General features: G+C 39.0%; 1 protein-coding gene across 1 annotated transcript; it reads right to left on the bottom strand.

Moving 5' to 3' along the window:
* Positions 1 to 693: 693 nt before the first annotated feature.
* BMX (BMX non-receptor tyrosine kinase) lies at positions 694 to 26,787 on the bottom strand (the record flags this gene model as incomplete). The annotated part of the gene is made up of 18 exons (XM_082337681.1): positions 694 to 768; positions 1,751 to 1,908; positions 3,862 to 3,980; positions 4,925 to 4,989; positions 6,694 to 6,910; positions 7,829 to 8,000; positions 8,739 to 8,813; positions 9,236 to 9,363; positions 10,026 to 10,105; positions 11,607 to 11,661; positions 12,389 to 12,448; positions 13,470 to 13,532; positions 15,566 to 15,744; positions 20,308 to 20,369; positions 21,930 to 22,049; positions 23,733 to 23,814; positions 25,537 to 25,641; positions 26,650 to 26,787. 18 exons carry the CDS (start codon positions 26,785 to 26,787, stop codon positions 694 to 696), a joined length of 1,953 nt encoding a protein of 650 aa, XP_082193807.1.

The raw sequence follows: 26,787 nt of genomic DNA, 5'->3' as shown, positions 1-26,787 counted from the left end.
ACTTTTTTTCTCTATTTTTACCTGTAGCAAGAAGCAATAACACTCTAGTAAACACCTCATATGTTGCTAAGTTGCAAATATCTTAGATAGGTAGCTTAGAATTAATTCCAAATCAAATATACACCCTGAGGGCTGAAACTAAAGTCAACAATACTGGTAAGCAAACTGATATAATATTTTACCAGTAGTAATTTCTAAGTAACTGAAAGTGAGACTATAACAATTTATGCTGCTGTCACTTGCAGCAGTTCTAAATTTATTTTCAGGCATCAGCTTTCAAGTGATTACAAAGAAAACACACATTCAGATGAGTTATGATAATCAGAAAACCCTACAAGCATATATTTCCCAGTTTACATTTCCAGTTAAGGGCAAATAATGACAGCTTGGAAGCACTGAAGGAGTGTAGACAATTGGTATATATATCTCAGTGTCTGAGAAGTCCTTTGAGACAATGCTAACAAAATGAATTGTATTCTTCCACAGTATCCTTCCAAAGTCTGTCACCCACAGAGTGTCACCAAAGCTTTCTCCATACGCTTCTTGGTCAACTCCCTGATTAAATGAGAAGAATGCTAATACAGAGAATAATAGGGGTGGCTAACATCAGGCAGATTTCAGATTTAGCTCTCGTACAGAAGACAGGTGATACGGCACCAGTATGCACAGTCAGCTGTTTCTGAATCTTCTTTTTCAAGCACTGTTGTCTTCTCTCAGTGCCTCAAAAAATGCTAAGAGCTGATAAAAAGCAGGGCGCTTTTCTGGTAGCTAAATGAAGCAAATATGATGGGTATGGTTATTTAATTTTGAAATCATTCAGGAACTGTAATTTGCATTAGTTTTTCTTGATTTTAGCATGCAGAAATTCATAGAGACAGTGATGATTATGAGGTAAAGAAAATTAAAGTTACTTTTTATATCTATTTTATGTTGTGATAGTTTAATATTCTTTCTTTGCATTAACATGTCCTCAAATATAAGTTATTTTTCTCATTTTTCTGACAACTGTATTAAAAAAAAAAAAAAAACAAAACATCACTCTTTGCTCCTGATGAGAAACAAGTCATGGGCCAGAGACAGCTGACTAAAATTTAGATGAAGAGGAACAATAAATCAGGATAATTCTTGGCACAGAAAATGCAAACCTCTCAAAATAAAATGAGCATGATCAGCATTTGACTTACGACTCCTAGAAGACTCACAGATGGGGTAACACATCCTTCTCATTCTAAGGGTGGGGTTATTTCACACAACTTTAGCTATCTAAAAAGGTAGAGGTAGAGGCCCCATCTACATTTGCTGTTTAAGATCTCTGTATAGGAAAGCAGATATCATTTGTTCTGTGCTGGCTAAGATGGAAAGGACAAATGACCATGGAGAGGTATCAGAAATGGTCCTGTAATCATGGAAGAAATTTAGGCAATTAGCTTAGCTCAGCACCCAAATTTTAAACAATTAAAATTAGGTGAGAAGAATCTCATCCTGTATATTATGTTAATGTTGGAGGGTATTTTACTGTTATTTGCTTAAATACATGGTTCTGAAAAGAAGGGAGCCAATCTTCCTTTATGCTCCGTTTCCTGTACTAACAATGTCCTGGACTAGACTGCTATATAGAACATACTACATACAAGCAATGGCTTTTATAAGGGATATTTTCCACTATGAACATTAGTTCAGCTATCAACAGGGAGTCCTAGTGACTCCTATTATTTTGTTTTCTCCAGTTTCTATGTGAAGATATACACACCTCATGCCAGCAGTTGTACATTATCTGGTAGATGATGTCTGAAACCAGTTGAGGTCTATAAAGTCTGTATCCTTGAGAAACTTTCTCAATCACCTGCATATTATCATAAAGCTCATACGGCTGCTTTCCCAAAGTGAACACCTCCCACATTAAGATACCTGCAAAAATATTCACGGCAATGGAAGACAAGAAATGAAAGTTAAGAAATGCAAGATAACCCCTTTTCCCCCGAACAAGACACACATGTAACATATAACTGATCAGACTCTTTACAGATAACATTGTCCAAAGAACAGTATGGAGATGACTGCCAAGCGTGATTCTGTACCCAGATGTAAAACAACTTCTACTGCAGAAGAAGGTAAAGTTAGATGTTAAAGTTAGTTAAAAATATATTTAATGTGGACAATGATGGAGAAAACCCAAGACATAGCTATCCATGGACTGAATTTTTTTAGAAAATACATACAAACATTCCTTTATATATGTATGTGCGTGTACACAGAGAGAGGGAAGGAAAAACAAAATGACCGCTATAGGTATCTATGTTTTATAGAAAAATAAGAAAATTCTTGGTGTTTTTTTTAAGTGAGGGGGACATATACTCCTTTGGTATCAGAAAGATTTACAAATACTTTATAGTGTCAGCTACACGTACCTATAAAAACTGGATTATACTGAAGCAATAGAAACACTGGATAATATCATAATGATTAATTCATAATGATAGCTTTGCAAGAAACAATTTTTGTTGTAACTGAGCATGTGTCATAATCATGCCAACCATAAAGCAAAAAAAAAAAAAAAGTGAAATATTGGCAGTAAAGATACTGGCAGTAAAGATTTTTTTTTTTTTAAATAAATTTATTGGATCTTTGACTTCCCTCCAGCTTGAAGACTGGAGCATTGTAGTGTCACAGTGGGATCAGAATAAAATGGTACCTGAATCCCAGCTTTCCCTGATGAGAACATTAAAAAAACAAGATTATTTGTTCTCTGACATCTGCTTTTGGGATATGAATACATCAGTTCAGTTCTTTAGCCCTTTAAAGACTCATTAGTTAAAACCAACCAAACAAGAACTGATGGGTCCTGCTCTCCCCTTACTTCCACTGCATCAATGGATAGTGTTAAAATGAGAAAAGACCTTCTAAGGAAAAATAATGTTTCTCACTGAAGTTAATGCCAATATTGAAGTTCATGACAATAAAGCCTGGAGCCAGGATTTCATCGATAAAAGCAAAACCAAAATGTATCATCAGAAAATCCAACTTCTGATTTAATCATATATATTATAAACAGCTTGTGAAGGCCATGAATGAGCTTTCTCTGCCAGAGTCATTAACACTGGGAGACTAGCTGAAGTTAAAGATAACAAGAAGCCCAGCATTGGGAAACACTTTCATCTGCTTTATTCACCATTGTTCAATGTCAAGAACAGTGGGTTGCCAGTCTTTCATCAACTTGACAGCTGCCAAAATTTTCCTACTGGAGGAGCAAACCCATGTAAGTGGAATTTAAGCCCGTTCACAAAAGGCTCCCTTTCCTTTGACACCTTTTGCAGACTTTTAGAAACACTGAACAGACTCCAGGGATTTGTAAATAATAGCTTGAAAACCACTGAAGTAAAGTTCAAATGCTTGAAATTCCTGGATAGAAAGTGATCTGCAAATGCATCTTATTTTTGCTGAGATAAAGAGTCCCAGCTCACACAGACTCTCTTCCACAGCTGGCTTACGCACAGAGTCAGCTCTGACCTCTGCGACGAACAGAAAAGCTCTTTTGACTTGGGCAGCACTGATTTATGGTCTAGATTTGCCAAAGATACCATTTGATCCCCATTGCCAACAGTTTACCACATTAAACACATATATAGCAAATGGGGAGCAGGCAGAGTTTCTATGTGCCTTAAAGAAAAACAGTAGGGCTAAAAAAATCCAAAGAAGATAGGGCTTGGGTGCATACAAAATATTAAACAAGAACATAAGCTGTAACTACTTTTGACATTACTTCAGTGTGTAAATGTCTAGCATTTCTGCTTAGTAAAGTGAGGAAACCCAAATGTAATGGCATACATGCATACATAAGTATATGTCATATTCCATACATACCAAAGGCCCATACATCTGACTTGCTGCTAAATTTGGTGTAATGAAAAACTTCTGGTGCTGACCACTTCACTGGAAACTTGGTTCCTAGTGAACTTATATACAGGTCATCCAGAACGTACCTACAAGGCAAGAACCAAACTTGGTTGTGACCGAGTTACAATGAAATACTATTTACTGCTTCTTCCTTGTACATCACAAGGTTCCTAAGAAAAGCCTGGGCAGAATCCCAAATTTCCAAAGGATACCTGACAGAGGCATTAGCTATAATCTACAGAATAGATCATTGCTATCAACTTATTAGAGAAATAATGCAGAATCATAGAAATGCCTGTTGTAAGGCCATCTAGCCCAGCCTCCTGCTCAAATAGGATTACTCCCAACATCAGATCAGGTCAGTCATGGCTCCATGTAGCCAAGTCTTAAAAGCCTCCAAAGACTGCAATCTCATAGTCTCCCTGACTGGCATGTTTCACTGTCCCACCACCCTCCTGGGGAAACAACTTCTCTTATTGTCCAGCTTGAACTTTCCGAGCTACAGTATGTGGCTGATGTCCGCCGTTGTATCACCTGGCACTGATAAGACTTATTTGGCTCCATCAGCTTTGTAACTGTAAGTAGCTATAGGCAGCTTTTAGATCCCCTCTTAGCTTCCTCTTCAGCAGACTAATCAGCCTGCTCCCTCAGTCTCTTCTCAGAGGACATGTTCTCTAGGCTGCTCATCCTCTCCAACTCCTCTCCATTGAGGCTGCTGGTTAAGATGTTTGGCCCTCAAATTAGGTGAAAATCTTGTAGACAAAGTAAACTCCGAGATTTCTTTAACAAACATGACTAGTGAAATCTCTCAGCTGCAACTGGCCTTTAAGCCTTAACTTTTTGAGACAGCAGAATGACTTTATTCTAACCCCATAACAGCTTATGGTCATTAATGGAAAGGAGACACAAAGAGCTGTATCACACCCTGTGGCTTAACTTTCCTAACAGCCAGTTGCTAGCTGATCAATGCCAGCAAACTATACATACACTAACATCATAGCTTCACAAGGGTCCCAGTTCTTTTACTTACCTAGTCATCCCAAAGTCTGATACTTTCACAGTAAGATTGCTGTCAACCAAACAGTTCCTAGCAGCCTTTAGTAGAGAAATGAGAAAAGAGATGAGTGGAAAAAATATAAAGAGGAGCAAATAACTTCATGTCTTGGTGATTTGCTAATAATAATTTCTGTCCTCTAGCATATCAATGAATAATGACATTCTTTGATTGAAGCCATGAAGTTTTGAACTGTAATGGAACAGTAAGTAGCTCTCTTATTTCACTTTTTGACTATTGATTGAAAAACATTCTTTACCATTATCCCAGCTTTACAAATAAGGACACTGAGCAATGAGGAAACAGAGGTGAGAAACCCACATTCACCTAGAAAAACAGCAACAGAGCCAGAAACTAAACCCTGTCTTTCAAATGGCGTCCTACTCCAGGGTCCTTTTCAGCAATCTCAGAATTTACCAAGGCATCAAAAAGTGAGAGACATTGAATGGATTATTTGCAATGCACTATAAACAGAGTGGAACAACAAAAGGTGATTTAAACAGCTTGATTTATGAAAAGTTCAATATAAGCCTAGTTCTGCAAATGATCACTTGAGAGCATTTATCTAAGGCTGTATTCTCTGCCTGCATGATTATTAATTTCTGTGATACAGTTTGCATCTACAGTTTTCAACCATAAATCAAGCTTAAATTTTATTTCTGTTTTCCCATGGTGCACAGCCAGTTTTCTAGAAACTAACTTTATAATTACAACTTGAATTCTGCTACTTAAGTTGTCTGCTATTCCTGATTTTTGAATCAGGGTGTGAAAATTGTTGAGGTATAGATTTAACAACTTTGTTTACACATAAAGACAATTCTTTGAAAGCATCAACAAGACATTTAAAATGCTACCTGAGGAGACTGCACCCCTATTGGAAAATTAAGCAAGTCTGTAACACAAATTGTCACAAATCTTCCAATGTATTTTTGTCTAGAGTTAGAAGGCAAAATACTGCTACTGTCTCTGAAGTACAATGCACCAGAAATTTGGCTAGGTTCGCTTTTAGCAGGCCAATAAAATAACAGCTTATTTCCCCAAAGCCAACATTCTTGAAAGCTAAGTTTTGCATAAACTTTCGGTCCAAGTTCCTGAAAGGCCTGATCCCTTCATTGAAAGCAACCTGAAATACTTGCTTGAAAACTGGCAGATAAATGTATTTAAAAGAGCTAGGTAGCTGCAGACTTTCAAGTTCTGCTCCTGCTTGCAACGCACCAGAGTAAATTCCAGTTCATCCTAGTAGCGTTCACACTTGATTTATAACAGAAATAGTTCCCGATTAGATAAATCCCTAATTCATCAGAAAACAGTCTAAGTGACCCAAATCTTTAATGCTGCACCAGTTTCTTCTGGAGGACTACAGCATCATTGGACAGAACCCTTTACTTCAGTGGAGTAACGTTACAATTACATGTCTGTGCTGCCAAGTGGTGCATTAATCCCTGAGGCTAGAGCCCATAAATGCAGGCAGCACAGTATGCAGTGCTGTAGACCTGTCAGCTCAGCTCTGAAGCAGAGCATATTAGCTTGTGGGCAGTGCTGTTTGCATGTGGCTTTAGTGCTGCTCATCCCGAGCTGCCTTGTAATGAGCCAGGTGGGTGCCTCTGCTCAGCAGACCACAATGCCATCTGGGGTGAGTGCCAACAGAGCCAGTGCAGCTGCGGGTGATCCTGAGGGGGAGGACTGCCCAGTGTTAGGTCATCCCCCTACCTTCCCTGTTCCACTTCTCCCGTGGGATAGCTTACCAAATCTCTATGTATGAACTGACAGCTCTCCAGAAATGCCATAGCATCACAAACATCATAGCATATTTCCAGAAGCTGAAGGGGTTGTAGTTCCTTCCCATGACTCCTTAAGTAGCCAAGCAAACAGCCATTAGGCATGTATTCCGTCACTAGATAGATGGGATATGATTTTGAGCATACACCGTACAGTCTAACAAGTTTGGGATGGTTAAGTTTCCTGAAATAAATAAAAAAATCAAAGAATAAATGGAGATTCTTGTGCATTTCTGTAAGTTTTGTTCTTCAAATATTAATATAACATACTGAAAGAAATTATTGACACTGGGTAAAGTCCCATCTCAGACTTCAAATATTCCTTTTCAAGAAGAGCTGAGTGTCCTTCTGCTGATTACTTTGAAACTCAGTATTGATGACAATCAAAAGAAGACTCAGTATTGATGAAATGACAACCTCTGCAGTCAAAACCTGAAATAGGATTTAGCAGCGCAAAAGTGAAGCCTTATTGGTGAGAGAAAATAGATCTGAGTTGGTGGGGTGGACCTTAGACCTTAAGGTTTTCTCCTAAAACCATGTTGCAAAATTTTCACATTGAGAATCTTGATCATATCAGATAGTTAACTGGCAGGAATGTAGTGCATTCCTTCAGGATACAATATAAATGAAATATTCTTGAATTCGTATGCTTCAGTTATCATCTCATGGAGTTTCTCTGGAAATTCTAACATCCTTACCTCTTCGGACTCCGAGACTAAAACGTTAAGTCTCATGTTCATATTTCTGGCATTTCTTAGTTATTGATCTCATTCCTACCTGCAGGATGGCAGGAACAGCTTTCTAACCATTTTTGTATAAATGCTAATGATGCAGGGTTTTAAGTGACATATGTGGAACCTCTGAAGTGTGGAAGAGATGTTAATTGAAAATTTTGTAGATGACCATATCAATCTTTGCAAAGTTCTTTTGGTAATACTTCAAATATCCTATATGGCTACCTATTTAGCTCGTGCCTAATGTACTCAGTGCTACTTAATGCTATTTTTAAGAGGAAATTCTCTTTCCTGCGAGTGCTATACATTACTGATTAATGTTTGGAGAGATCATTATTTCCAAATAATTAAGCAATGCCACAGCTTACATCATGGTCTGAGCTTCTTCTATGAATTCATCTTCTGACATTGCTCCCTCTTTAATCATCTTTATGGCCACATCATATTGTCCTTTCCACTTTCCCAGATGCACCACTCCAAACTGACCACTCCCCAGCTCTCTCAACAGGAAAATTTCTTCTCGTTTCAGCTCCCAGATTCCTAGTGGGACAAAAGAAGTTCCTTTAGCAAAAAAAAAAAAGGATAAATGCAAGTGTGGTATCCCCTGCATGCAATGCTGTTGTTTTCTCTGGAGGGTTGCAGAACCATGCAGCACTGAAGCAACATACTTGTCTCTCAGCTTTGTGTTTGAGTTATGGAAGGAGACTACACTTCCTACAAGTGTTGTTTGCTACTGCTTAGGTTTAAGCCTTATAAATAGATTTGAGAAAGATTTATGCATCAAATGATGATCTATTTTCATGTAGGAGATTGGAGAACAAGTATTACTGTGCCAGGTAATGTGGCTAAGGGAAAGAATGGCCATAACTCAGATGTGCTGGGGAAGGAAGCATGCAAGATCTTGCAGTTGATATAGACCTGACATAAAATGCCTTAAAAAGGGCGCAACATAAAAGTTAATATAAAATGCCTTTGCATTCACGTTACCCTGGATGTAGACTAGATGCACTTGTAGGAAGGGATACCCTATTTCATAGAACCATAAAGTTTCAATGCTACACTGGACAAGAGGAAACTACAGAAGGAGCTATTGACTGAAAGACCATCCTTCCCGAATTCTCGCATTGCCTCCTTCATCAACAAGCAGAAATGGCCACCAAACAAAGATTCTGTAAGCTCCTGCAAGCCTGAAAGCAGTAAGAGTCATGATTTTCTGGTTATTCTTTCCTCGGTGGCCAAGACTGACACCAGTTTCAAAAAGGAAAGTTATCTTCATACCATTTCCTAATGAAGCTGTGGATGGGACTTTATTTACTTGTGTAGACACTGCATGCCGGAGCCTTGTCACCATACCTACAAAGAAAACCTGTTAAAGGTCACAATATATACACAAGTCTTCTGAAATCAAAGAAAATACAGGGAAACTAATACCTCCCTCTCCCTGCCACATTACAGCCATCCACGTAATGACACATATTCAATACTCAATATTCAGCAGCTGCTGCATCACTTCACAAGACTGAAAATTTTCTGTGCTTAAGGGCTAGTTCAGTAGAGGTATTGCAAGAAGAGGTAGTGCAATACCAAAAAGCACTGTACAGCAAAGGAAAGCAACTGTATTGATTGTGAATATGTTAGATCAAGTTCCATTCAAACTCTCCCAAAAGATGTTTCAATATTTAGAGTATTCAGTATTGGAAGAGATTCATCATAATGCTGAGAAGTCCAGAAGTCTAAGCCAAAGCCAATCAAGTAGGGAGAGCATATAGGATTACCTGCTGAGTTGTGCTGATGGTAGTGTATAAGCTTCGGAATTGATTCAAAACAGTAATTTTCAGCGAGGTAATACTTGTTCTCAGGGGTTTTGTGCACATGGTAATGTTTGACTGTTCCTTTTTTACTTCTGAAAAACATCACAAAGTGCAGTACATGTCAAATCCTTGCAAAATGCTTTCCAGTCCATGCATTAGTAGATTAGTTAGTTGCTGAATGAGCTGCAACACTCCAGCTGTCCAAATAACAAAATACGGAGTAGATGTCACCAGGAAGACTGTTACATTTGCCTCAGTCTGCTTTTCTCCCCTTAACACCTGCTGGCTATGTAGTACAGGCTCCTAGCACATTGGAGACTTCTGCTGCATATTCCAATGTAGTCTGATGGTTAGTACTTGTCTCCCAACATTTACATCTAGAGCAAAAGACTTTCATATACTGCCCTTGCAATGGTTCTACATCTAATATTGAACACCTTCCCTTTCCTCTTCCCCTTCCCCTTCCCATTCCCATTCCCCTTTCCCTTCCCTTACTTCTCTCTCACTCCTGAGATCCCGCTATTCCCCTAGATTATATGCCTGTTACATGCCTATGTTTAGAGGAGACAATTCTGGATCTCCATTCCCCTGTTCAGGGAGACACTGACATGTTGACTTCAAATAACTAATATGACCTGAATGTGCCCGAGATTCACCTTTAACACAACGTAGAGATTTTGTTGTTGACTAGTCACACCAAGCAGCATGCCCATAGCATGCTCATAGAAATGGTACATATTCTTTGGATACTCACTCAGAAACCTTGCTGAACACAGACACAGTATACCTTCCTGCTTGGCTAGATTTCCGAACCATAAAAGCACCTTCTTTCCCCTAATTAAAAAAAAAAAAAAAAAGTTACAAGGTACAACGAAGTTGGGATTCATTTCGGTGAGCTTTAGGCTTTTACACTGTAATATCCACAAAGGAGAGAAGGAGATGTGACTCATCTGATATCCTTTAAGGGCTACATTCAGACAAGATGAATTATGCCTTAGAAATATTTATTTCTCTCTACTACAAAGAGGGTCCAGGCAACTGGTTGTGGTATTCCACTGTAAATGTTTAAAATTAGGTGAGTTGTACCCCAGCCCAGACATGAAGCAAGTAGTCTGCAATTTTGTTTTGGTTTATATATATAAATATACAGGTTTATAATTGGGGAGATGGAGAGTTGTTAACCCCATTTCCTTCCTTATCTCCTCTCCAGAGGTGGTACACATTATAAGACCTCCATCCACCACACTCCGTTCCTTTACATAATGCATTAGACATGCATTTTCTATTGCCAAAGTACTTTCACTTTCCACTTTTACTTCTATTGATGGTTTACCATACTGTGCTGGACATTCTGTTTTTCAGAGTTCATTTAACAGCTACACCTCTAATGTCCTAGGAATGGCTATTGCAGGGAGGAAACCTGGAAATCATCTAGAACCTCACATACAGGCCAAGGTTCACTGCTGTGAAGTTCAAAGGAAACTTCATGTCCTCTTAAAGTTAACTGGAGTCAGGAGTATTAGCACCTTTTGGGACTAGGACGTAATTGCCTTTCTCCAGTGATTTGCCACACTTGAATTTCATTCCTGAACCTATGGTGCAGGTCTAAGGGAAAGGACACTGAGCAAGACTCCCAAAGGGCTGGGTTATATCAAAGTTGTTAATGGCTGAGTACCAACAAGACTGGCTGTGAGAAACCAGCAAGCCACAAGAGAAAAATCTGTTTACACAGCACACTCAAGCGCAAAGCATGGCTCAGGCTGGGTCTCCTCCAGGAAGGTACATGGACAAGTCCTTCTGCAGTCGTCTGCTGTAAAGAACTGTACACCTGACTAGTCCTATGGTGCTATCCATCCTTGCTCCTAGTCAACTGCATCCAGCCAACGCCCAGTGGGCATAGTACTGAGATTGCTCAGGGTTGTCTGCTTGTTTGGGTGAACTTCTTTTACTCCACATTTGTATATCGTAAAACCATCACAGAGGATTCCTCTAGACTGACCTGCAGAAAGAGCCACACTGGAGCAAACAACACAGGCCTAGAGGTAAAACCAAAAAGCAGATCTTTGAGGGGAAATGCACTCAGTGTGTCTTTGTTCCAAGCGTATTTTAGAGGTGCATCATTTGTTCATTTATGTAGAAGAGCCATTAACACATCCAGGCATTTTTGGAGATCTGTTTATCAATACCAAGTTAGCACAAGAGTTTCTAGCACTCTGTAATACTACAGCTATTTGAAGAGCATCAGCATCCTCTAGCTACACAGTATAGAAAAGACAACAGACACAGAAACATTTACATGGTGGTTCATATACAAGCGATAAAGGATATGTAGGACCTTTTGATGGAGCAGCTGCTCAGACTGGGCACGGGAGATATTAGCAGCATACCAACTGCAAAGAGAAACAGCAGACACATGAAAAATGCCAGACATCGTAAATATTTTCAAAACTGCTTTTAAAAGCCAGAGAGTAGATGTGGGACTTGTGCTGCATGTGTGATTTTAGGACAGCAGATAAAAGGGAAACCTGTAGTTCCCAGCTTCTTCCTCTCATCCATCCAGTGGGTCCCCTCCTGAAATATCTGGTCCCACTCTGTGACTCTGACTTTTTACAGTAAATCCTTAGAGAAGCATCCTGCTGCTCTAATGCTCTGCCAGGAGCTCTACCAGGAGCAGTTTGGTCTGTCTCCTGCAGACCATGACACAGCTTGGAGGTGCATAATTCTCCTCTAACCTTGAACCTTCTGGTTGTCATAATATTTAAGTAAACTGAGAGATCCCAAATGGAGGAAGCAAGCCAAACATGCTATGTCAGATCAGTTCAGGGAGCACCAATGAAGCCTTTTTAATAGCAGTTCACCTTTATGAAGCATCCTTTGACTAGCGTACTAGACTGATTTGCCTAAATGCCTTTTTTTGTCTGAAAACAAATACATTCATGTCTTTGGAAGTCTGTGGGCAGTGATGTTGCTGATGACAATGTCTGTAATTATTATCACTATTATGACAGCCATGAGTAGGATACCATTGCTCCAGGTATAGTGGACATGGAAAGTGGAAAGACAATTTCTGCCCAAAGAATCTTTTGGTTCTCATGAAGACATATTCTATATACTCACTCATGCTTAGCAATACTCTGCTCTTCTGCCAATGTCTGTTCACTGACACTGGAGTTTTCCCTGCAAAGACAAAACAACATGCTGAAATTGAGAAAAACTAGTTCTGAAAAATACCTTCCTTGGGTTAAAAGTCATACTACATATGTTTTTTTGAGTAGTTATGCCAATGGTCTAAGGTGAATATTTCAAAAAGTTGAGACAGGTTTAATTGTTTGGATTTTTTTTATGACTTGGTAAACACTTATACAGCATTTCCCCTCCACTGTGCAATGTGTTGGAAAGCCAAATATTCTCTGTGCGTGCTGTAACAGGCAATGAAACTACATATCCCTTTAGTGACCTTATGAAGAGATTGCATCTACCTTTTCAAAATGTACATGGAAGATTTCCAAAACTGCACAACCCTAGACTTCCCAAATAAATGTTCTTAGCATAACTGACAACAGAAGGAGTTCATGTGGCAGAAAAAAAGAGGCCTCTAAAATAACCTCTTATGCAGAAATAATAGTGATTCTTATTTATGCTGCTTTTTATAGGATACTGTAAGAGTAGGGTGGGTTTTTTTTAAGGAAACCTCTGAATCTTGTCCAGTATGGTTTACTGTGAGACAATCTGCTATGTTTCTGTCAGATTTCCATTCAATTTCTTAGGCATACATTTAACGCTTACAGTGTCATGTCATCTTACTAAAAAGGAAAAGATGTGTCTCATGTATCACTTTGACAGACCTGGATTCCCTTTACCCTTTACAGGACTACTCACATACCTACAAAGGCACGAGAGTGCTGGCAAGGCTGATTTAATGCTGGAATAAGAGTACAAAGATTGAAATCTCAGCATCATTGAAGTCAGTGGCAAACCCCTATTGATTTAAATGAAACCAGGATTTTCAACTGTTGTTTTTTGAATTAATGTGTGAGTTAAGAAGACAAATAGTATTTAATTCTATAGCTTTCAGGAAACCTTATGCTTAGTACTCAGAAAGTTATTTTAAAAGAAAAATATTCCAGAAATATTGCCTAATCTTTACTAGACTGGTGAGGAAAACATTTAAGCAGTGGATGGCTGCATGTTGATTCACCTTGGCTCATCATCATTCAGAGACAACTTTCTCAAGTAAGCGTTCGGTACGAAACCTTCATTCCTGTAAAATAAATAGTTCACCATTTAGCTATCGTACATGACTGCATCTTAAATCTGGTCACTTAAAATAGGAAAAGGGATTAATCAGAGAGTCACTTTTTAGAATGCCACTAACAGAAATGCTCATGGTTAAAACATTTTTGCTTTTACTTACCATGTAGAAAAATACATAAGTAATTCACTTTAGAAAACTGCATTTCAATGATGTACTCTTTTTGCTAGTCATTGAAATGGCTTCTTCCTCAGTGATTGGCTTCATCACATGGAAGACCGGAGCAGCTGCTCAACAATTTCATTACATGCCACCTCAGTTGCTGTGATGAAGGACACCTGTGACTAATGGGTGCCAGCAGAGTATCCGAGGTCAAACACAGAAAGTCAATAGGTAGACTCAGCACTCTTCCCGACACAATGCCAGATGCAATTGAGAAACTAAGCTAATGAATAGTGAATTCATTAGCTAGTGAATAAGGACAGCTGGGCTACCACTTAAAGCAGCTGCAGTATGGCATGTTGGACCTAAGTTATGGTGGCCATAGGTATCTGTAGTTGTAAGGGGGTGGGCTGTATGCTGTACCTATCAGAAAAATGAATAGGGGGAATAAATTACATGTTTGAATATGGATGGACACAGAAAGGAAGGATTTCTTCAACACAGATCTCAGTAGAGCACGAAGAAAACTTAGAGTGCATGAAAACAAGTGAAACAGGTAACTCCTGATGTTTGTTCCTACTACATTCAAGAAAACAAGATCTTCAATTTTTTTTTAAGCAGAATGTAAAGGTTTTGTTATGATGTATATGTGACTTGTCCTTACAGAATCAATAATGCAAAAGTCTGTTTGTCAACCCAAACAAAAAACTGTGAGTGTCCCCCTTTCTCTTGATCTTTCTCTGCTCCTTCATTCATCTCAGAGCCCTCTACTCAGGCTCTATAAGCAGAGCTGCCTGTATCATATGCCTTTACATAGCCATAAACAGTCCAGTGAAGACATTTAGGAGCATATCTCAGCTTACTAATTTATTATTGTCTTTGAGTTGCCGGGGTTGTGCGCTGCTTTCTTCAGCCAGAACACTATGCCAATCCTGTGAGTTATAAAGTTCAGGGACTTTACCTGAAGTTAAGGTTGCTTTATTTGTTGGTTTCCTTGCAGTTGTAAACTTAATCAGTGAATTATGAGTAGATCAAGTAATTTCATTTTGTTCCAAACCAGTTTGGACATCTTCTCGCTCAAAAATGCTTCCCTTCCATGTTTCTATCAAGTACATAAAATCAAATTTAGCTACTATCCATCATGAGACAGACAAGGAATCTTATATCTTCCAGGCAGCTCCTGTTTGTTGCACTGCCTTTGTCTCCAGTGTACTTCTAAAGCTATTTCTCATTTAATAACTTGGGAAGATACTCTCCTTTCTGCCCCAGCTGGATATTAATGAAAAATATCTTATTTTACGTTGCTGAAGGGGATTCCTCCACTTGTGAACCTCAAAGAGAACAATTAAACTCTTCTGTCCTATGCAGGTTGAGGTGCCCTGTCTCTCTGGAAAAGTATTGCTAAAGCTGGGGAGAGACTGAAGTGATTCATACTTCAGCAGTTCTGACTGGTCTCCCTGCTGTCCCTGCTATTGCAGTAGTCACAGTGATTGTCTACAAATGGTTTAGTGCAAACAAGAGTGGCAATATTCGTGAGAAGAGATTTTATCTTTTTATTCACTTTAAATAGTTGGAAAAAATGGACAGCTTCTGTATATACAAGCCCTTCCTCAGGCACGTATCAAAATTAAGGCCACTGGGCCTTAGTACGCTAGGCAGTGACTGTTGTAAATCTTACCCAACCTGGCAGCCAAGGCTGGTAATGAAAATGGAGTTGTACAGAAGACAATGAGGCTTCTAGAGCAAGGTTTAAAAGCTACTAAGGTAATTCTAACATAGATCCTGAAAGGTACCAGGACTGCCTGCAGTGTGGTCTATGAAGATGAGATATGTGGAAGACCATGGTCATGGAACAAAAGTATTCTGCAGTGCACACTTACCCTTCCAAATCCCTTACTTTCCACCAGTCAGAATCTTCCTCTTGCAATATATAGTATTTATTGTCTCTGACAAGCCGGATAGCTGAATTTCCTTGGGGTTCATAGTTGCATTCGGCCACAGCCATTTTCAGGACCGACTTGTCTGGGGATAGCACCTGAAGCAGGCTTCTACGTTTCCACTTTTGAAGACAGAGGAAATAAAATGATAAAGAGATGCAGCAGAGGATACATTAAGAAATAACATGTGACAAGTACACGATCACTTATATCTTCCACATGTATAATGATATTAGGCAAATTAATAAAAGCCAAGAAGATGGGCATAGGCAAGCAGCTTTCTCCTCTTCCATTTAGAAGCACAGACCAGAAACTGTTGTCCACATTTGTGAGACAGGTGAGAACAGAACCAAGTTCCATGATAATGACGCCAGAAACAACGAACCCTGAGTGGAGGCTGACGCTGCTGTAACAGGAAGCTCTCATTACCAGGATTACATGATGGACTTGACTCCTATCAAAAGCCTGCCACCTATCTGAAGCTGATACTGCTTAATGAACAGTTGCAATCCATGTGCTTTGGACACCACAGGATCTAATTGTGCCTTACTATAACTAAGTGTGATGATGTCCTGTTGTATCAAAAGACCCCATCACAGTATTATAAAATAACTTTGTTTTTTTTGAGTTACTTCTGATCAATAGGTAACATAACTTACCATGAAGCAAAACAAGCATTAGTCAATTGTTACTACTAATCACTGATAGCAAAATGCTACATTCATTCTAAATCATTCCCTTTCCTTACCATGTTTTATTGATGTTTCTGTGCTAAGCATGTTGGATCTAAGGAATCCCACTCCTTGGTGCCTAACTTTCCCTATGCAGGGTTAAACCAGTGTAGCTATGTAACTATGGGATTTGTCTTACTTAGCTTTGACCTGTGTCTTCATGTGAAATATGTCGTCCTACAGAAGTGTCTACCTCTCATTACTGATTGTTGAGGAGGTCTACAGAAATGACTTTTTGATGAGAAGCCTAACATTAAAGTTAGGTGACATCAATCTAATCATGGGCAAAAAGGCATCTAAAATTAAGGCACTGAAATGCATTTAGAAATCAGGGAAATGTCATAACTGAGAAAATACAGACATCACAATTCTTTAAAAGCAGAGAAAACTACACATGAAACACTGACAGCAAAGGATGAGGGAAAATAAAAAAGACAGGAGAAGAGGCTCCAAATACCAGCTGTTTATAATTGAAAACCACTGTAATGCAATGCTAGGGAAAAATGTCAAGTGTCCTGAAGCAGGCTGTGATTCCTTTAAGTCAGGTCCAAGTGACCGTGGCATTGTATGTTTGCTTGTTTCCTCTTTATTGACTTTTTAAAAATTAATTTAAACAAGGAGAAACCAAAGAGCCAAGTGAATGCCTGACTGAGTTTGCTGAGCCAGAAGACACACATCATCTCTTCCTGCAAACACACGAAGTTTCAATCTGATCTCACTAAGCTCTGGTAGAGATACTCATTCTTTAACGAGGTATCACTCACAGCAGAGTCCTCTTCATTTGACTAGAAGTAGGTCTGTTACTCATCAAGTACTACTACTTGAACCCAACAAGGTTGGTTCCTGTTGGTCATATCTGACTTTGGTGGAAAGCAGCTTAGAGCTTGAGGGCCTGCGTTAGGCAGGATTCAAATCTTAGACTGCCCATTTGCTTTATGGAATAATAACAGAACTAGAGTTGCCTGCAGTTGTCAGAAAGATGGAGAAAATTATAATACAGAGATTAAACTGTTTTCTCTTTAAAGCATCTAGTGATGTCAGAGCAAGCTGATATTCAGTAAATGTGTTTATGAGCTGATGCGCACCTCTGACATTTGGCCTTGGTAATTTTTGGAGATTAAATTGTTCTTTCTTAATTTCCTGTGTTTTGCTTGTGGAATGATCAGAGTGTCATCCTCTGATGGAGCTTTCATCTTTTTGTGTGAACAAAAGAAATTGCAAAGCATTGGCCAAAGTAAATGGTATAAAGAATTATTATCACAGAAATGAGTTTCGCTTTGTCCAACCTGCCAGGGAAAAGAACCGGCCAAAGATGAGCACATCAGATTTGCATCCCTTTGGGTTTCACTGCTGAATGTGTATTTGTCTGTTGCAATATTATGGATGGACTTAATCTGTAACCTGGTACAGATTAATGTCCTGATTTGTGTCTATATATACAGCTTTCCATTTCCAGCACTGGCTGAAAGCCCCCGAGCATTTCCTAATAGTAACTGAGTGGATCTTACTATTTCCTTTATGCTGGCAGTGATATTATTGTGGTTTTCATAATGATGACTGTGCCACTGTCATCTAGAGAGAGCCATAGGAAACAGTCTGAGATTCAGCTGCGATGTGCATACTGGGAACAGTTACTATCTGCAGAACTGCACCCCTACCCTACAGCTGGAAGTAAGTGCTGGATCACTTCAGCTTCCCTAAAACTTGGCCAAGACATAAGCATGAGAAGATACGCACGTGCACTCAATGGGCTTCCATCTGATCTACTGACCTACATGAACTATTTGCCATTGCAAAGACAGTGGATGCCAGGCACCAGCAGCGGTGAAAGTGTTTCTCAGGCAGGAAGCTCCTGCTTCCTGCTGTTATCAAAGCACAGGGGAAGTGCCCACTGGTTCCCAGGAAGGGACCTTTGCGCCCACTATTCTTTGCAATGGCATCACTCTTTAGGAACCAGCTCCTCTCTGGGAGGCTAGACATATAAAGCTGAACTGATGAAAGGTACAGAGGCATCAAAGCTGCAGGATGTAAGCATGCAAAAGTAATGCCTCATGCAAAAAGTAATGCCTCTGGTCTGTTTTGCCAACATGCAAAAGTAATGCCTCTGGTCAGTTGGGAAGAAAGCAAGGGAGCAAGACTTGCAGAGGCTGGAGAGGTGAGGGACATGGACTGAGACAGGCGAAAAGAAGGCTGGGGGTACAGTGGTACCTCTGATGATCAAACTGAGTAGATGAAAGGGCAAAGTAAAAATGCGCTGAGAGCTTATAGAAGTAGCTCTGTGACTAAATATAGACTGTTCCTCACCATGAGAAGCCAGTATCAGCCTTCTTAACCTGATTATATCATATGGCTTGGGAAAATGAAGTCAAGTTGCTCTAACCAGATGTGGTAGTCATTATATCTGCATTTATGGAACTTGTTTTAGAAGTACCCATCTGAAAACCGTCATGTTCCTGCTTTTTAAATTTCCCTTTCAAAGTATCTTCTCTGAACTGAAGCAGATGATAATAATAAATCATAAAGGCCTAGCAGAAGCCAGCATGTTCAGCAGCAGATTTGCATGACTGATGATCTCTCCAGATAGACAAAGCATCTCCTGATGGAAGCCAGGCAAAACAGACCACGGTATTCAAAACAAGTTATGCTGCTGCGTGTTCACAATGCTATTACTTTCAAATCTCATTATCAGAAAAAAATGTCAAAAGGTTCTTTGTTCATAGCTTCTTTCCAAGGTTTTTTATTATTTTTCTTAAAGCTCCATTTTACAGACAAATGAAAATAAAGCAGGAAATACAAATTTAAAAATCCCATTATTTGAAACCCAGTCTGGTTTAATTTGGAGGAGACTGGGGTAACGATCTGTGAATACACAGACAGACCATATTGTTAGTCCTTTTTTAAGCAGATAAAAACATCATAACTTAAGCCACTTTGTTCTTTTCTATTCTCTTGTCATTGTTACCTCTTTCCCACCTACAAACTTCAATAATTAGGCTGGGCAATAAAACTAAGGTCAAAGATACCACTATTGCCCTTGTATTTGTACAGGAGGAAGCAGATCTTCCAGTCCTGCTTTTATTCTTAACCTTGCTAACGATTGCCTTTCTTCATCTAGCAACTGCTAGAGGACTCAAGCAGAATTGAGCACGAGCAGTGCTTTTTGGCATCCTGGTGTCCTGTTTTCCTCTGTGCATCTGTGAAAGCCTGGCTTTCTCAGACAGACAGCAAAGCCCAGTGGGTGCTGGTGGGACACCACACTCATGGGTTTCTGTCCTATATAAAGCCAAGACATAGGCAAGAGCACTTAAAGAGCTCCAATGCACTTCCCAATTCATTAACTTTGAGGCTGTGTCTGTAAAGTTGGGCTAAAGGGACATTCCTAACCAGCTGTCCGTAGTCCTGACCCAACCCCAGAGCAACACAATTTGGGACTTGCCTGAGATAAATGCAGTTCACCCACCATTTCTCACCCATGCAAAGCAGGTATGTTTGTTTACATCTTCAGTTACAATGTTTTCTCCAAGTACTATGAGCACCATTTTCACTGGGGAGGGTGGTGGAGAGGAGATTTTGGCATCTCTAGGAATGGGGACCTCCTACACACTAGAGAGCTAATTTTGATGGCATTCCCTGATCCCACTGGAAATAAGTGTAGAAAGTAAAAGACATCCCTAAAAAGGCTGTAGCCAGTACAGCCACCAGCACGTTAAAGTGAACTGAATGTGGCTGAGACTTTCCCAGTTTGCCATTTACAGCACATGGAAGAGGGAGATGAATCCTTCCCTCTGACATGCTGGTGGACACAAGGATGCTGAAGCTGCACTGCAGATTAGAGGTCTACACCAGCTTCCAGTGAATGGCTGTTTGCAGTTGTCCGTCCCATCCCACGACCCTCCCTACCATCTGGATGCCGGCTCTTTCCCTGTAGTCAGATACTCAAATGTTGTCACCTACCAGCATTTGAGGGACTGGAGGCAGTGGTTTCACAGACCCAGTTGTGCAACACAGAGTCACATCTAGAAGAGAGGGACAAATAAAGAAAAAAATATGAATTTAAGTAAGGCTTTATCTCCTGAGGCTTTCTCATTTGCAGATCTATACAGTGGCAGCAACAGCATGTCTGACATTTTCACCTCCCTGAGGTATCAACCTGCTTTAGCTTTGTATTTTCCAACTTTCTCTTAATTCAAGCACCATCTCGGTATCTTTAAAAACCCCATCAATCATTGTTTTCACCTATGCCAAAATACAAATACACAGACAGTCTTCCTGTGCTCCACACATCTCTGTTAGCAACCTCAGGAACTTATTTAGGAACAAATTTAGAGTACGTACAGCACATTATCCTGCATGCATTATTATCTCAGGCATAAATGAAGCATTCAGTATACAAAAATTCTCTTTTTAATCCTTCTCTTGGCTAAGCCATCCATGACTGGTAATGAGGTATTTCCTTGTCTTTGCCACTGACCAGGGGTTTCATGGCCTTATTTGCTTTTGTAACAAATGGTTTTGAAGCTAGATGATGCTATTCAAATTACTGTTACAAATGAGCTGACATTTAGTGTTCCATAATGGTGAAACCTACAGTAATAGTAGATAAGCGTATATCATTAATTTCAATTTTCAAAAGCAAATGCTTTACTGTTACAGGCAGTCTCACAGATCTAAATCATGTTCCTAACTGCTGACACCTACATTTTTGGATTTAACTTTTAATTTTGGGTTCATACTTTTTTGATTGTGACTGTAAATGCTGAAGACCAAGGTTCAATCACGATTGAAATCAGTGGATCTACCAGTGCTCTGCAATTCCAAATAATCAAGCTTTAAAAGGCTGAAGTCCAAATACTTATAAACTGCTCTTCCCTCTCCCAAATCTGGCATTTCACAGTTAAGCATGTGCACAGACATGCAGGAATTCCCTTCTGAAAATGTGAAACCTAGGAGGGTACCGCTTTACGAATTTTCCTCTTTCAATCTTTACAGATAAAACCTAAAACCCCTAAATAATTGTGACTAAGTTCTAAAAAATTATACTTTAGAAAAGCATATTAAAATAAAAAAAACCCCTGCTACAAGTTAAATCACCCTGTTTAGAAAAAAATCATATAAAAATAATTCTATATAAATATAATAGTTTTACTTCTATTTAGCTATGAAACAGTATTGTTTTGCACTCATTCATATACACTCTTGTGCTGAACTTCTATTGTTCCTACCCATTCAGCTCATGGGACCTCAGCACTAGAAGGGTCTTACAGCATAATGCTACAATTTAGCTAAAGATCTTAAGAATAAGTAGAAAAATAATTCCACCTGGTTTATTTTGTAGGTAAAAATGTCACTAACTTTTTGATCAAACACAGCTGATATAATTTAGTGTATTATTTCCCCCAGTTATACTATAAGCTACAACGTATAGCAGCTATGATGTTAAAAGGAGCTTAGCACATACATGAAAAGGTGTAAGTAAATTAGCTTTTATATTGGTTACACTGCCTTAAATGTCCATGTGATTTGGCAATATTGTGAAAAACATCAATGAGACCAATCAAACAAATAAGACATATTACGTTTCTCCCAAATTGTACATCCAGGGGCTGCTTTACAGGTCTGGTTGCAACAGAGAAACTTCCCGTTGATGAAGAATCCTTTATGGTACTTGTTTAGTAAATCAGAATTGTCTTTAATTTCTGGAAAGCACAAAGAAACCAAAGAGAACATGACAGGCTGCAAATGGGAATATTCTGTATAATCAATAGAGTCTGCTGCACTAAACCGTGGGACCCCAGAGTGCTTACCAACTCCTAGCCTTAGGTACACATCCTGGTCACATTTTTTATCTCTATACCATATTCCCCTATGCAAACCCAAGTCTGAAATCCACACACCCCCAGCTACCTGCTTCTTTGAGAAAGAAACCTGAATGGCAAGAAGGAGATACAGTACAATCCAATGAAACACTCAAAGCCAAAAGAGGATCCAACAGCTATGATTCAAAATCATGGATCTTATAAAGATTTCACTATCAATAATAAAACTAATTAAAAGAAGAAATTTTCATATATCAAAATATGCTTAACATTTTCCTAGAACTATCTATTGTAAGAAAATTATATTCACTGATACTCAGTATCAGAAAAGATTCTCAATACCCACATGGCAAATCCAAGCTAACATTTATCCGTCAAAATACATTTCTTATTTAAGCATACCAAAAGGGAGCACTGTCACAGAAATACCTACTTTATATTCAAAGCACTGGTTTACTCTAGAGAAATGGGCCCAGTAGTATCACTGTGCTAGCAACACATTAATTCTGTATCTAAAAGACATGTAGAAGGTGTAGAGTGAGACTTTAAAAACTGATTGTTTCAGGACTGGCTTTCTCAGTCCTGCTGTGGGAAGCCATGGTAAACCCAAGATTCGTGAGCATGTGAGAGAGCAACAAAAGGATCAGGGCAACCCTTGGCAACAAGTGGTTTTTATATGCTTTTTAAGAGGCTTGTAGGCAGTTGAATATTTATGCTATTTGTCTCAAGAGCATTACAAAAGATATCAGTTACACAACCTTATTCTTCACAAATTTTGTTTTAAAAGACCTTACTGAAAATCTTGGTTTCTAGAAGGCTCAACATAGTTTGCTGAATGCTTCCCATTCTGCTTCTGGTCCACATTCTCCATAACACTGGCAAATTAATTGACATACTCTTACTCTGTGTATGCAAAGGGAGTCGCAAACAGAGAGGTAGCTCATACATGGGCTTACAAGTTAAATTGGGGAGGATATTTGTTCACAGCCCATTAGAGATTGCCTTTTTTTGTTCCTACAATGGCCAGCACGTGTGAGGTTTTCACCCTATTCAATGTGAGGTTTTTACCTTCACTGGAGTTATGCAGGGACACAGTTTTCTGCTTATAACTTATGCTTTGCATGACTGTGATTTTGCTTCATTGAATACAATAGAAATTTCCTTGAAAAAAAGAGAGGAAAATGCAAAGGAAAAAGCACTAGCAGTATTGGTTATCAAAATGGTGTTCAGGCAGGTAAGCGCTATACTAGCCACATCAGTAATGGTTGTGCTCTATTAACCTGCATCGGTAAAAGCTGATTACAAGATTAAAGGAAGATTAAAAAATGCCCATGAAAAATATAAAAATAAGCTTTATTTTGGCTTATTTTGTACTAAAACTTTCAGCCTTTAAAATTTCTAATCCATTCTCAAAAATACTATGCATTTCAACTAGTCGGTGCTGAAGTATGAATGAGACTAAAAACAGGTGACAAAGAATTGCACAAAATGATGGGGCAGGAGCATTTTCCTATCTCTCCTCATGTTATTTGAGTATTTTGGTACACAAAGGAATAGTGTTACCTTTATGCAAAGCTGAAAGCCACCGTTCCCGGCTCTCTTCACTACTGGCATAGACGTAGAGAAGGCCACCCTTGTACACAATCTGGAAGAGGTTGGCAAAGCCAGCATGGTGAGAGTGTACTGCCTGAAAACATGCTACTGTGCAGGAGGGAAAAGGAGAAGGGGATAGGAACCAAAAAAATAGGCTTTCTGGACCCACATTGAACTTCCACAACTTAGTAATGTTTCTCAGAGGTCACTTACATTATTGCCATTTCATATAAATACTTCATATTTCATATAAGTAAATATAGATATAAATTAAAAAAAAATATATATACAAAAATAAATATATACTACCTTAACCAAAGTGGTTCATGTCCTAAAGCACAGTTGCAGAAACAAAGGACAGGATCGAATATTTCTGGATATTCCCATCTTCTATGTACAAACGACCTTATAGCCCATGTGTAAACTCTTTCTTTCCACTTCAGTTTTTCCAGATTCATCTTCCAGCTTTTGGCTCATGTTACACAAGGTCAGACCGAATGCTCACCGAGGCCAGGAACCCGTCTCTGACAGTGTCCAGTAACAAACACTGAGGCAGAGTATATGCTCAGGGCAGCTGTACAGTGATCAGGAAATCCTGACCCAAAGGTGATGCATTTATACTTAATATCCTTTGAGAGGTATTTTTCTTCGGTGAATTCATTCAGTTGCATTTTTAAGCAAATAACTAGTATCTACAATGTCCTGCAGTAAGTAGTCCGACAGCTTAGCTACACAATATGAATAGTCAGCTGCTTTTGCTTGTTTTCAGCCTATCTTCTGCTAGCTTTGTTTGATGCCTACCTAATAATTACTAACATCTGCTTTGCTTTTTGCATCATGTTTAGTACTGGGCTGACTCTGTGTGTGTGTCTGTGTTAGGTCAGGGTTTCATTTCCCTTGTGTGCATTGCTTTTCAGTCATCTGCACTGAGTTTCAAACACCACTTTATTGCTTTTGTTTGTTAGACTGAAGAGCCCTCATCATTAAATGTGTACTCCCACTGGTAAGTATACACGACTGATCAATTTGCTTCCTGTCTCTATTAGTTAAATGGTGGAGCCCTGTGAGCTTTCCTCTTTAACATGTTATCCATCCAATCTATTAGTCATTGTCAAGTCTCTCCTTTGACCTCTCCTTAGTTTACAACATCTTTCTTCGATTATAGTCACCAGAACTAGACACGATATTCTCCTGGTGATCACAGTAGTGTCAAAACATATTGAGTGCTTTTACTCAATCCGTGCCTGCTTCCACGTCCAAGGATGCCATTAGCTCCTTTGGCCACAGCATCACACTGGGAATTTACCTTCAGCTATCATGATCCTAAAGTCATCTTTAGAGACACTGTTTCCCAGAACAGAGTTCCCCCTTCTGTAACTATAGCACACGCTCTTTTCCCCACTTAACTGAAATTTGGAAAGAGATAGTGAGAATTAAAATAAGAATTTTTAAGTGCTTAATTCTGTCTTAAAATAAGTGATAATCACATAGTGTGGTGATCTATATATTCCAGATAATATTAAAGCAAATATCTGATAGATCTTTGAACATAAAAGAAACAACACTTGATCTAAATTCTATCACAGTCAATTAAAAATATTTCAGCAAAATCACAACTTCAGTAATAGGGACTGATTTTCTATTTGCTGTAAATATCAGTAGCACTCAGCAATATCAGGTATCACCACTTAGGACAGGAACACTAAGTGTAACCTTAGGATCCTGACTGGCATATTTCACATGAAATGTAAATAAAACAGATTTCATGGCTAACCTGAAAAGGATATTGTCTCGCAGGAGGTGTTGATTCCTCAAGATTCACTGTCTCAACACATCGGATTTTCTCAATCTCGATTGACCCCCTTTTGCTTCCTTTTTTCTAAGAGAGAAAAAACACAGCAGACTGTAAACGAATGTTAACACAACATAAAGTATTCTAGTTTGACAATTTTGGACAATTTTTTATTTCAAGCTGTATAAGCCATTGCTTCAGGTTTGTTAAACTTTAAAAGAAAGGTAGTGAAAAACCTCCTTGATGCCCTACCTGCACGTAATATATTGATTAAATTCCTTTTTAAGTCAGTTACAAGAATTACAGGACACAGCCCTACATCTGAGAAAGCATCTGCCGCAACTGCAGGAGTACAGGGCAGAAGGGGGGACTAGGAGGAAAAGAAGAAGGAGGAATTAAGAGGAAAATACCTTAAGTGCAAACCCGAAGCCTAGCTGTGGCATTCATAATTTTATTAAGGTAACGGAGCTTATTCTCACTGAGCTTCCCTGCAGTTTTGTAATGGGAAGTCAGTCAGTCACAGGAGTCCAAATGTATGAAAAGGAGCAAAAACTTTAAAGTAAGTTGCCTGGGACATATATTTGCATTCCTGATGGGAGGTCTTCTGAGTGAAAAGCCACCCTTTTGTAATATACAGTCACTCCTTAGGAAACAAGGACAGTTTAACCATCTGCTTTGTGCAGCTGGGGGATGAGATTCTGAACTAATTGTGCCTCATACAAGTAACTTCTGAAGCCAGTTATTTACATCAGTTCAGAGGGAAGCCTGAACAAGGAAAACAACCCTATTCAAGACAATGTGTAAACCTATGCCAATGTTAATTACTCGCTTAAGATCTCTTTGGAAGAACACAAACAGATGCTCAATGGTAAGCACAACTGTAAGAGTTATTCTGAATACAGACACTCTTAAGCCTGCGGCTAAGTGTTTTCCTGAACTAAAACTAGGATTTGATACCCTATAATTCTACTCGAAACCAAGTACACCTGTTGTCCTAATACATAATGTCTAATCAAGTTTCACAGAAGAAAACCAGAGGAATAAGATGACACTGGAAAATCTTAGAACAGTTTACTTAAAAAAATTATTTCTTACCCCTTTGTCATATTCATAATAAGAAAGGTTTGCTTTTGTCAGAACAAACAACCTCTCCTTGTAATTAATTGGTGATATTTTTTTCTTCTGTTGTGACTTCTTTAAAAGAAGTTCTTCTAGAATTGTTTTCTTCTCCAT

This window comes from Platalea leucorodia (genome assembly GCF_965183815.1).
Source record: "Platalea leucorodia genome assembly, chromosome: 2".
Classification (NCBI taxonomy): Eukaryota; Metazoa; Chordata; class Aves; order Pelecaniformes; family Threskiornithidae; genus Platalea; species Platalea leucorodia.
The sequence above is the reverse complement of the archived record's forward strand: the minus strand, read 5'-3'. Positions and strand labels throughout refer to the sequence as shown.